Source organism: Haemorhous mexicanus, chromosome Z (assembly GCF_027477595.1).
Source record: "Haemorhous mexicanus isolate bHaeMex1 chromosome Z, bHaeMex1.pri, whole genome shotgun sequence".
NCBI classification, from domain to species: Eukaryota; Metazoa; Chordata; class Aves; order Passeriformes; family Fringillidae; genus Haemorhous; species Haemorhous mexicanus.
In genome coordinates, this window is record NC_082381.1 from 57,334,518 (window position 1) to 57,346,782 (window position 12,265).

The 12,265-nt window shown below is 43.6% G+C and overlaps 1 protein-coding gene across 2 annotated transcripts in view; it reads left to right on the plus strand.

Moving 5' to 3' along the window:
* The first annotated feature begins 11,140 nt into the window (after positions 1-11,140).
* Positions 11,141-12,265, plus strand: part of TTC39B (tetratricopeptide repeat domain 39B) — a 77,691-nt gene continuing 76,566 nt past the window's right edge. The window contains exon 1 of one of the 2 annotated variants that reach the window (XM_059873529.1): positions 11,141-11,299. In XM_059873529.1, coding sequence (XP_059729512.1) covers positions 11,249-11,299 — 51 coding nt within the window. In that variant the 5' untranslated portion in view covers positions 11,141-11,248. The remainder of the gene's footprint in view (positions 11,300-12,265) is intronic. The other variant, XM_059873530.1, reaches the window with a different exon arrangement.

Below are 12,265 nucleotides of genomic sequence, written 5' to 3' on the forward strand. Positions count from 1 at the left end.
GTGCCAGAAGGTGAATTGCTGCTGCCATGGAAGAAGACAAGGCCTTTGGTGAGAGGGAATCTGAATGCAAAACATCTCCATGACAAGTCTTTGTAAATGCATATCATGCATGATGGCACAGGGAGCAAGTCACCAATTGCTGTCAGCCAAATTTTCCCTTTTTTTTATCAAGTCTTCTGTGACCTCCAGGCATTGACTGATCTGATTTGAAAGGTCAAGATTTTGGACGGCACTGCCGAGTCTGTCGCCTGCTTACCACCTGCTTCATTTTTGGCTTCCTTGAACTGATAAGAATCATATAACTGCCCTGCTTAAGCCTTAACTATTTCTTGTCCCCCAAGTGTACTGAGAATAAAGCACTATGAATCTAGTGAAATATGAGAACTACTTAAGAATTACCTTAAGCAAATATGCCATAAATCTTGGGCAGATAAAAGAGCATGTGATAGACAGACAGACAGACAGACATGCCTGATCTCAATGCCTGGCAAGGCTATGGAGCAGATCATCTTGAGAGTGATCACATGGAACATACAGGACAACCAAGGGATCAGACCCAGCCAGAATGGACAAAGGCAGGTTCAGCCTTACCAGCCTGATCTCCTTTTATGACCAGCTGACCTGCCTGGTGGTTGAAGGGAAGGCTCTGTCTACCATAACTTCAGCAAGGCCTTTGACACCATCTCCCACAGCCCTGTCCTGGAAAAGCTGGCAGCCCACGGCTTGGACAGGAGCACCCTTCACTGGGTTCAGACCTGGCTGATGCCAGTGAGGCCCAGGGAGTGGAGGGGAATGGAGCTGCATCCAGCTGGTGGCTGCTCACCAGTGGTGTCCCCCCCGGGGATCAGTGTTGGGCCCAGTCTTGTTTAATATGTTTATTGGTGATCTGGATGAGGGGATTGGGTCTACCATTACCAAATTTGCGAATGACACCAAGTTGGGTTGGAGTATCCATCTGCTGTAGGGTGGGAAGGCTCTGCAGAGGCAGCTGGAATGGCTGGAGACATGGGCCAAGACCAGCATCATGACACTCAACAAGGCCAAGAGCTGAGTTCTGCTCTTTGCCACAACAACCCCAGGCAGCACCACAGGCTGGGGCAGAGTGACTGGGAAGTGGCCCAGCAGAAAAGGACCTGAGGGTGCTGGTGGCAGTGGTTGAACATGAGACAGCAGTGCCCAGGTGGCCAAGACGGCCAATGGCATCCTGGCCTGTACCAGCAATAGTGTGGCCAGCAGGACCAGGGCAGGGATTGTCCCCTGAATTTGGCATTAGTGAGGCCACACCTCCATCATGTGTCCAGTTCTGGGCCTCTCAGTTCAGGAAGGACATTAAGGTGCTGGAACACGTCCAGAGAAGGTCAACAAGGCTGTTGAAGGGTCTAGAACACAAGTCCTGTGAGGAGCAGCTGAGGGAGCTGAGTTTGTTTAGCCTGGAGAGGAGAAGGCTCAGGGGTGACCTTATCACTCTTTCTGACTGACTGCCTGAAAGGAGGCTGTAGCCAGCGGGGGGTTGGTCTCTTCTCACGGGCAACCAGCATTAGGACAAGGGAACACAGGATTAAGTTGTGCCAGGAGAGGTTTTAAGTTGGGCATTAGGAAGAAATTCTTCATATGAAGGGTGATTAGATATTGGAATGGCTGCCCAGGGAGAAGGTGGAGTCACTGTCCCTGGAGGTCTTTAAGGAAAAACTGGATGTGGCACTTGGGGCCATGGTCTAGCTGACATGAGAGTAGGTGTTTGGTGATAGGTCGGATCCAATGAAATCAGAGATCTTTTCCAATCTAATTGATTGTGTGATTCTGTGATAGACCAACAAACAGGATAGAGAAAAAGACACATCAAACAAATGTAAGCAAATTACAGTAAAAAAATCTATGATGATTTACAATATTTTAGGTAACAATAACTTATGCAATGGAGAATGAGAAGTTGTTTATCCTACTAGCCTTCAGCAGCTGGTGAAGCAATTGCCAGCAGTTTCAACAAGTCTAAGTGTCTGGATGGGTAGTCCTATAATAACTAACCCACTTTGCATTTGTATCTCACAGTATCTTGTTAGTGCACCCATATTCTGAGGATGACTTGGCACTTCATGTACTGGAGTTGAAAAGGCCTGCCCTGGCTCAGTCATGTGATGCTGAATTATTTCTCAGAGTGAGCACCCTGAAGAAATACTGGACTGTAAAAATCCAAAATCAGGGCTTTTAAAAGTGGGAAATGAGAATGGATCACTTAATGAAAAGCATTGGAGGACTCTAAACTTTGCCTTCTAAGTGAAATAAAAAGAGAAAATGTTTCATCTTCTTAATACATATTATGTTCTTCTGTTAAAAATTAATTTTGAAAGCTTTTTCAGCTTATCAATGTAGAAACTAGAAACAGGCAAAATATTATCTGGTCTATTCATGCCTTTCATTCTGCTGCAACACAGAAAACCAGTCTATTCTGTCCTAGCAGAAAATGTCCTTGTTCAATAAAAGTAGTTTTGTGGTTTTGAATGGAAGCAGTAAACACTATGAAAAGTCTGAGCTATCTCTTTATCAGTATGAGCCTTAATTTTCTTACCAAAAAACTGTTCTCTGCATAATTGATAGAAATATAAATTACCTTGTCTCCCAAAGGATTACATATCTTGCCACCAGAACACAATATTTTTTTTTTTGTCAGAATACCTCTGTGCCCAGCCAGTTTATTGCTCAGATGAAATCTCCTCTTATCTGCCTGTAAACCAAACTTGGAACACTGAGAAAACATTCTCTTTAGAGCTTGTATATTAATCCCTGACTACATGCTCTTCAACATTTGGTATTTTGATGATGCATGAACAGAAAATTTTCTTTAGGTTATATGTGGCCAGTAAATGAAATGCTCATTTTGGAAATATCTACCCTCTGTTTGATGTTTTGACATCTCCAGGGCTTGTGCCACACAAGCTGAGGACGTTATTCAAGCCAGAATTTCTTGAAAGAATCTATCTTCATTGCAGACAGAAGCATCCATATGAATTCCATCCATCCAGCAGAATTTCTAATGGTTTAATGGCTTTTCAGATCAAAGTAAATGCATACCAATAATACACTGATTTCCCTATCAGGGTCTACATGTAACCTCTAGTTGTTATATGGCTAAACCAAGTACTTTCACAAAGAGGAAGGGTTCCTACAAGATGTATTAGCTGATTTGTCTCAGAAGCCCAAAATTAGCTATAAAAAGACTGTAAGTTCACCAGATGCTTGCTTTTTCTGCATAGTCCTCCACAAGTCTACTTATCCTCAGATACCTTTGTGAAATATTTATCTTCATTTCTTTCAGATAGTCTGCCAAATCAGTGAATGAGTGAGCTCCCACAAAGTACTATGTTAACATTTTGATACAGAATGCATACTTTCAGCCCTAATGGAGGAACAGAGGAAAACTGCTGCACAAAAGAGTGGCATGGAAGCATATTAGTTTGGGCACAGCACTATCCTAACATGCCTACTGGGCCCTTGATTAGAGCCAGATCAGATACAACCAACATAAATTGTGGACAAGGCAGGCTTGGATTAATCTATAACTCTAGCCATACTCTAAATCTATTAATAAATTCTAACTAATAAAGTAAATAAAACATTTTAAAGAAATTTGTTACACTAGTTTTGCATTTTTAGGACTTTAAAATAACAGGTGGTTTGAATGAGCTAATTAAGTCAGGGACGCAGTTAAAATTCAAAGTAAACTTAAGAAACAAAGTACTTGAAACCTACAGTACTTGTATTTAAGTGACTAATAGATACTGTTCACTCCAATAAATATTAGTAAGAGAATACACCAATTCACATTGTTCTTAATACGTGCCTCTTTCTCCATTGGCTAATGTAGAATTTTGAAGCCAGAACATTTATATTTAACCTTCAAGAGCTCTTACTAATATACTAGCCAGACACTGTTATGTACAGAAAAAGGTTTATGTTCTCAGATGAGACACCTTAGGCTTTTCTCAGCTAAAAGTATGCATTTGGCTGCAAAATTCAGAGACAGTTCTTAGCCAAGCAGCAGCAAAATCTCTTCACTGAAGATGGACCAGACCTAGCATTACAGTAGAAGCTTCTGAACATGGTAGCCTACATGACAAGAGGAAGGAATGTCTCTTTTGTAGGTCTGTATTTTTCAGAAAAGGCATCTATAACATGGATAATCTGTCAAAAGAGTTAAAATAAAGTATGTAAATAAATCAATCAATAAATATATTTGCTAACAGTGTGAAGGGAAGGCCATTGAATACAATTTAACAACATGCTCTCTTAGTGAGGATCCTTTTCCTTTGTAGGAAGAACATTGGTTTGTGTATGTGGCATTTTGGGTTTTGTCTCAGTGATTTTATTTTGGTGGGGGAAAGGAAGGGGCTGCTTTCAGGCATTTCCATTCCCTGATGACTTGGACATGTAGCAACCATCTGTTCAGCTGGTTCAATCCTGAACATGCTGTCTTTAGAGCAATGAAAGAACAACAAAATGAATAGACAAAAGATGTGACATATTTTCTGGCAAGTATATATTTGAAAACTTTTGTTATTAAGGCAAAGAACATTTCTGTAAGGTGCAGTTACAGCTTTTTCCATTGCTTTTCAAATAGTACAGTATGTGATGAAAAAAACACATGGAAAGGACTCAGCTACATAAGTAATATAATTTCAAAGATGTCATTGTCTCCGGTTATTGCAGGATTTACAGGAAATCTGCTCCATTTCTTGAAGCTAATAAAAGTATCAAATGACAAAGCACAGTTTAGATTGTTAATAGGACCAAAGGTTTCAAAGGGGAAAAAAGAGCCACTTAAACATTAACCTTGGTGCAGCAGTGCAGGCACATCCTTAAGGGTTTATTTAACAAGACATTCTGCAGGAAGAGGTGTTCTATCATTTACAATATGGCATTCAAACATCAAGCATCATGTTAGTGTCTGGGGTAGCGATGGCACATTAATGTATTTTATTTTCTAAACAAGTACCATAATGTAATGTGGCTTTTTATATCTTAAAAAAAGGATGGCTGGATGAAAACAGTCACAGAAGTAATTGCTGACCTCTATTAATCTATAATTGTGTGAAAATGCACTTTGAGAAGAGGTTGGGAAAAAAACCCATCAAAATACTTCCAATGAGATGAAATGTGATCATGAACAGGAGGAGGCTTAGAGATAAGAGTGGGAGAAGTACAGAGAATATCTTGATGAAATAGCAGAAAACTGCTGGAGGGGAGGGGTGGGGAGGGGAGGGGAGGGGAGAAAACTTCAATGAGATGAGATATCACATACAAAGATAACTTCCATCAGGTCTAGGAAAGGAAAGGATTAATCATCTGTCCTGATGTAAGGAGTTATAGGGGAGGACTCTTATTAAAAAATGCTTTTAGTTGGATAAATGAGCAGAAGAGGAGAAAAAGAGAAAAGAAAACATACAAAAACTTAGAAAAGCAAAGGAAACTTCTCATTTTTCTTTTGGGTGGTGGGAAAGGGAATGTGCTGGAATGGAACAGAATGAAATAGAATGGAATGTCAGAGAGTGGGAGTGGGGTGGAAAAGGATAAGAATGTTGAGAAGAGACTGTTGACCGGTAAAGTTAGGAGGCGTGTTGGTGATGGGATGCCTACCTGTGCTTTGAAATGTAGTGAAATGCCAGGTAGATCTTTGGCTTAGTTGTCTAAAATCACAGAAAATAGAGCGACTTTTAAGCTTTCTAAAAGATAATAATGCTTTGGTGTTTTGTTATGTGGTTTTGTTTGTTTGTTTGTTTATTGATATTCTGCATGGCTTATCAATTTCCTCATCTATCATCCTGTTGAGTCTGACCTAGTACTCTGAGGTTTTGCTTGGAAGTCTGTACTGACATGGTGTATTAGTTGTTCATAAAGTGTGTGTCTAGTGCAACCTTCTCTAACCTTGAACTTGGCTGTACATTCAGCAGAGGGTGGATCAGATATACTCAGTGACTTACACTGCTGTGAAAAGCTGCGCATTGGCTGTGGATAAATACATTTTAAATGGTGTCAGCCTAAGAACAGTTTGACTCCCCCTGGAGCAGGAGAAATGTATGTAAATGTTGGGGGGTATTTTTTGTTTCTAGGGCTAGAAAGTTTAAGTAGTCTTTCTTAGTGGCATCTTTCATGGTTCTCCCTTAAGAAACTTATAAGGGCATACAGAAAATAATCCAAATATAGTCTGTAAGTTAGAGATAGCACCTGTAGAAATGTTGATAGGAACTATTATGCAAACAATGTCTGTGTAGATACATTGGTAAAAGAACCAGAGGCTGTCTGAAATCTGTGTGAGTTAATTGCATTATGCTTTCACTGAGGATCACTTATACAACCTAGCTTAGATATACAGAAACAAGTCACATGGTAACAAAGGTAAACCTCTGTACCATGTCCAAAGTTCATTGGTGTCCTTAAACTGGCTTTGTGAAAGAGGCAGGGCTTCCCTGAACAAGGGAGACTTCCTCATATGTCTTGTTCAAGATCATGTTTGTACTGAAATGCCTGATCATTCTCTCGCAATCTCAGGGTTTTGTATGTCTTTCCACCTCTGTGATATTTACTTCATGCTAGCATGGTGAGTGAAGGCAAATATGTCTGTTGGACAAAAAAAAGGAGGCTTTACTTCAAGATAGCCACCACTTTTAAATATGGAAGCAACTCCTGAGAGTTTGAAACCACTCTGTTTCTCTAAAAGAATGCCTAACAGAGTATGAAAGTATTCAAATAAAATCTCTGCATATATATATTTGTGAAAGAAATAACACCGAGGTTCTTCACTTCCGAATAAAATTCTTGAGAGGTCTAACAAACAGGATTTAGACGAAGCAGCTTACTGTGGGTAGAACAGTTTCACTCCTAAGTGTAACAACTCAGTACCTTAAGCTTTGCTTGATGTACATATCTGTAAATCTAGAGAACATGAGTGCTCTAGGCTGCCTCCATCCATGCCAGGTGTTTTGGAAAGCCAGCTTTCTTCTATGTCTTTCATAAAAATTGTGTGTTGGTGTGTTGATTCAGGTCCTTGGTTCAGCCCTTTTGGGGTTTTGTTGGGGCTCAAGGCCAGACCGTGTCTTTTGAGCATACTGACTTGCTTTATTCTAGTGCCTGTAATTGTTGCACTTACTTAGCTACGTGGGCTGCTTTGTGTCTTTCGACACCTTCCTTTCCATTGGATGTGGGAAAATGGGTGCTGGGACTGAGAGTGAATATTCCTCCTAGAACCTAGGATAAAACTTGTTGCAGGATTGGGTAGTGTGTATGTGTATGTGCAGGAATTGAATTTATCCTCAAATCTATCTTAGCCTCCTCATACCACTACACATATACATCAATGCACTCTCATGTGTTTTAATTCTAAAGGGATTACTGCTGTTGCTATAGTAATGGCTGAAACACTGTTTGTGTCACGGAGTAGCTCAGCTTATGGAAAGAAATAATATTTTCATACTGGTTCCCATCAAGAAGAGGTGTTGCTTCACCTCAATTGGCAAAATAAATGCTGATTAAAAACCCCCTAATTGCCTAGAGGTTATGGCATGGCAGTTATAATCCAAGGAGAAATACACTGTCAGCAATTTTTTGCTCTTGGCTGTTACATCTTGCTTTTCTTTATTTCCTTTATTTCCTTTTTATTTTTTTTACCAAATAGTATCTCTGACAAGTTGCTTCAAATATATATGTCTATGGTTTGCTTTTTTTTTTTTTTTTTTTTTCACCAGCTTCTAACTCAGTGCAGCAGTAAGAAATTTCATTTCATTCTCTTGATCTTGAAAGGTGTTCCTCAAATATGGTGATTCTGACTCTCTCAAAAATATTTCACAAGGTGTTTTGTAGGTAGAGTCACATACAGTTTGTACTGCTCAGAGTACTCACTGTTCTAATAGGAAGGTTATGAAACAGAACTTCTGGAACAAGGCGGGAGCCAGTTTCTGCCCTGCTTACTTGCCCTAGCTCCATCAGGGAACCTGATAATTGTTTAATGAGTGTTATTTACAGCTTTGCTGTTTGTTTGAGTCGAAGAGTAACCCTAATGGAAAGTAGCCATAGGACTGCTAGGGCAATTTCCTAGGCTTCTTTTACAGAGAGCCTATTCTCATGTATTATTTTCTAGTCCTGAAGGAAATTGTATCAGTACCAAGTGTTTATACTGGATTTTATTATCCTCTATATTATCTAATCATAAGGGGCAGAATAGGACTCTTCATCCTTGAAAGATCTGTATTTAATTGCTTAAGCTCAAAAAATAGAAAAAGAAAGATACTTCTTTTTCCAAATTGTCCCATTTATTCTTTTAATGAGGTAAATTCACAGTAAATACCTATACTGTGAAAGGATACACTAGAAGAGTTATCAAATGTCCAAACAGTGTTAATACACAGAAGCATGCAAGTTATGGCTGTGAAAATGGGGAAGATGTACGCAGGCTTTTTCTGTGTGGGAATTCCATACCTGACAGAGGAGAACAGACTCTCAAGGTCTTGCCTTCTCTGTCAGATCACAGCAAAATCCTTTCAACACATCCACTGGAATGTTCCCTGAATACTCTTTGAAAGATTAGTAATCAACTCATAATCTTAGTTCTTGCTGCAAGACACCTACAGTCAAATGGATAGAAACTAGAGCTGCCTGAGAACTGCTGCAGGCTTCTCAGAGGATTAAGACCTATTATTCTTGCTCATATTAATTCAGAAATGGTGGGAAAGAGGAATTTACAAGGATTTGCTTTAATGCTTACATTTCAGATGAGAAGGGGAGGAATTATTAAACTCTGTTAAAGCCAACTGGGGTGTGGTTTTGAGATGTCTTTTTTGACTATTTGACTATTATTACATCAAGAAATTACTTCAGTAAAAGCAAGCACTGTAGAAGCTTCTAAAAGACCAAGCAAAACTCAGGAATGGCTCTGCCATTCCCAGGACTTCTATTCACACTTCAGTAGCAATTTTCATGCCTTAGCTACCTTGATCAGACACAATTTGATGCAGTCATCTCCTCCACAATTATTTTAGTACACATCTTTGTTCTGACTGGAGAAAGGCCATTGATATATATCACCCTTAATCTGCCCAAGAGTGTAAGTGAACTAAAGGACTTGGTGGGGAAGAGAGAATACAGCAATATAAAGGAAATATATCATGAGCTAATTTTGACAAAATGGTGATGAAGTAGTCCTTGTACTTGAGCTTGCTGAGTACATTAACTGAACCTCTGTCTTCCACACACAGTAACCACCCATGCCTTAACACTCTACAGTGGGATTTCCCCAGCCTAAGTTTAGAAGTGTTGGTGCTATAGTACTTTAACAGTTTCTACAAGAACTTAAGTGATTATGTTCATGCTAAGTTTTTATACTCTGTTGCTAGTGCATAACTGCTTAGATGCATGGCTTCTACTGAATGAAATAACTAGTTCTCATCCAGACCTTATGTATTAGCCGATATCCTACACATTAACACATGTCCCACAGTATTCTGTTAAATAATAACAGTGGTTATAAACTGGGTTTGAAATGGAGATAGTATACTGCTCCAAGCTAAAGGATACCTCAAAGAGATTGCCTTTGAAGTTGAAAAACAGAAAGAGAATCGTGTCTTCAAAAGAGAATGATAACTTGCAGAATAATTCTTGTGAACAGCATAGAAAAGGTTGCAGGTGGAGCTGACATGTGGGCAGACATGACTGTGCTGTGAGTCAAATACAAAGCATGTATGAGCCTGTCTTCTGCTTTTGCATGACTGGTATCTCATGTTCAATGCTGGAAAATATTAATATCACTGCAGCATCTTCCAACAAGTTGCCAGTAAAGAAACTCATTCAAGTGCAACATGAGAATGGGAGAATGGTGTGTCTGTGGTACCCTAACTGAATTTTGCAGGAAAGATGAACATATTTATGCTAGGTTCCCCTCCCCTTTTTACTTAGCTGAGCTGGGTAAAAATAGCAAATACAGCAGAGCAGTCTATGTAAGATTAGTAGGGACACTTCAGTTGTCAGCTGTCCTTCTGCCTGTTCTTAGACTTAAGGACCTATCTAGACTATATTCCCAAATATTGCAAAAAGCTCTATACTGTATCTTTCTCCTAGTTAGCTGAATCTGTTAAATTCTCTTTCTCTGTTGATCTCTCTCTGGTTCTAATGGAAGCCAGACTATCAAAACTATATGTATTTTTTAACAAGGGCTGTGACAGAGAACTAACCAGTAGCAAGTGGGCATCATGCTACCTGGCTTTTAGCTGGCATTGACCTCAGCTGGCAGAATACAGAAAAGCAGAAATTGGTTGATTTTGAGCAAAGAGCATTATGATACTGCGAACTAAAGACAGGACAAGGCGAGGTGGGGAGACTCTAATAGTTCTCAGAGAGCTGGCTGCTTTGTGAGCTTTCTTTCCAAGTGACAGCCATCATGGTGATGAAGCCGTTCTTCCCCAGAGCCCGGCCACTGGGAACTGAAGTAAGTAAATTCAAGTTCCTCCCGGACATCATACAGTGGATACCTGTAGGTTACTGACAACATCGGAGAGGCAGGGTCAAGACGCAGTGCTACCCGAGGCCCCTCCGCACACGAACACAGCCCGCGCTGCCCTTCCCTGGAGCAGCTGGCCGGGCGGCGCGGCAGATCCCGCCTGTCCGCCACCGCGGGTTCAGGTGTGATGAACCGGCCCGGGCTGCCGCTCAGGTAAGCCAGGCACTGAAAAGGACATCGCGGGAACGACTAAGAGGAGCTTTGCGGCACCTCGGTCAGTGAAGCCGGTCACGGTGGCGCGAAGCCGCAGCGTGGCTGGAGGTGGGGCTGTAGGACGGGGGAAGGACGGAGGCTTCGGCACGAGTTTGGGACGACGCTCCGCTTGCTCTGACCCGTCCAGCTGCACTCTCCGACCGCCCCCAGGCCCGGCGGCCCCGGGACATCCCATTCCGCTCCAGCCGAGAGGCAGCGCGGGCCGTGTGGCGGGGGCGGACGCCGAGGGCCAGCGGGGCGCGACCGGCGGGGGCGGATCCTGCCATGCAAACGAGGGGGCGCGGCCGCCGGAGCCGCGGGGCGGCCGGGGCGGGAGGAGGCGGCGAGCGCGGCCCCGGACGGGCCGGGCGGGAGCAGCGGGGCAGGGCCAGACCGGGCCGGATCGAGCGGGGGTGGCCGGGAAGGGCGTGGGGCGGCACCGCCTCTGGGCTGTGAGGCAGTGGACGGCGCGCGGCGGGCGCAGAGATCTCTGGCGGCGGGCAGTGGAGAGGGAACATGGCGAGCGTAGGAAACGGCACGGAGGAGAGCGGTGGCGGCGGCGAGGAGGTAAATGGAGGGCGACTGCCGAGGGGCTCCGGGCGTGCGGGCAGCGAGCGGCCGTCCCCGTCGGCGCGGCGGCGGCGGGGGAGATGTGGGCAGGGGCTTCTCTGCACCGGCCGTCCCGGTCGCCCACCTGCTCCGCGGTGGGGGCTGGTGGGAGGGCGGCCGGACAGGACAGGGGCAGGCCTGACCGCCGGTCTAGGGGCGAGTCTGTCTCCTGGAGTTGGGGTGAGTTGTCCCGGCAGCGGGGCCGCAAGCGGCCCCTTGCCGCATCCCCCTCATTTGCTTTTTTCCTTTTCCAATTGTCCTTTTTTTTTTTTTTTTTCTCCTTAACCCCAGCTCCCGCTTTGCTCCGTGCGAGCGTGCCGCGCCGCCGCTCCGGTGTGCGTCCCTCCCGGCGGGGCGGGCGGGCGCGAGCGAGCCGAGGGACAGGTGTGCGGGCGGGGGCGAGCCCCGGCTGCGCGCGCTGGCCGAGGCCTCGCTGTGGGGCCATCCCAGAGGGCCCCGTGTGCCCGGGGTCTGCCATGGGCACGTTCTCTGCCTGGGAAATGCAGTTGGTCAGAGCTGTAGTGTACGTAAGATGCGTTTATAATTCCGCCGTTGCTTTATTAAAGGTCCTTCAGACAGCCCAGACAGAAATCCCTTCAAACGGTCGCTTGAACTTGAAGATTGTCCTTGTTACACTGCCAGTCTAGGAGAACACGGTAGCAGGATTCCTTGACAACACCTCTCGGAAACTGGTGATGGGAAAGTGTTGTCCTCGATGAGCTTTTGAGAATGGTACTGCCAAACTAAGGCAGTTTTAACTGGAGCGTGCTTTTAAACACAGATACCCAGATAGACGCAGCCCTGGCAGGCGTGTATGGGAATATAGACTTGATTTTTGACTGCACAGTCTAGAATGAACGATTTTAGTGTTGTGTGCATCCAGCAGCTTCTTCAGGAAGGTTGGCAAGGCAGATCTGCCCAAAT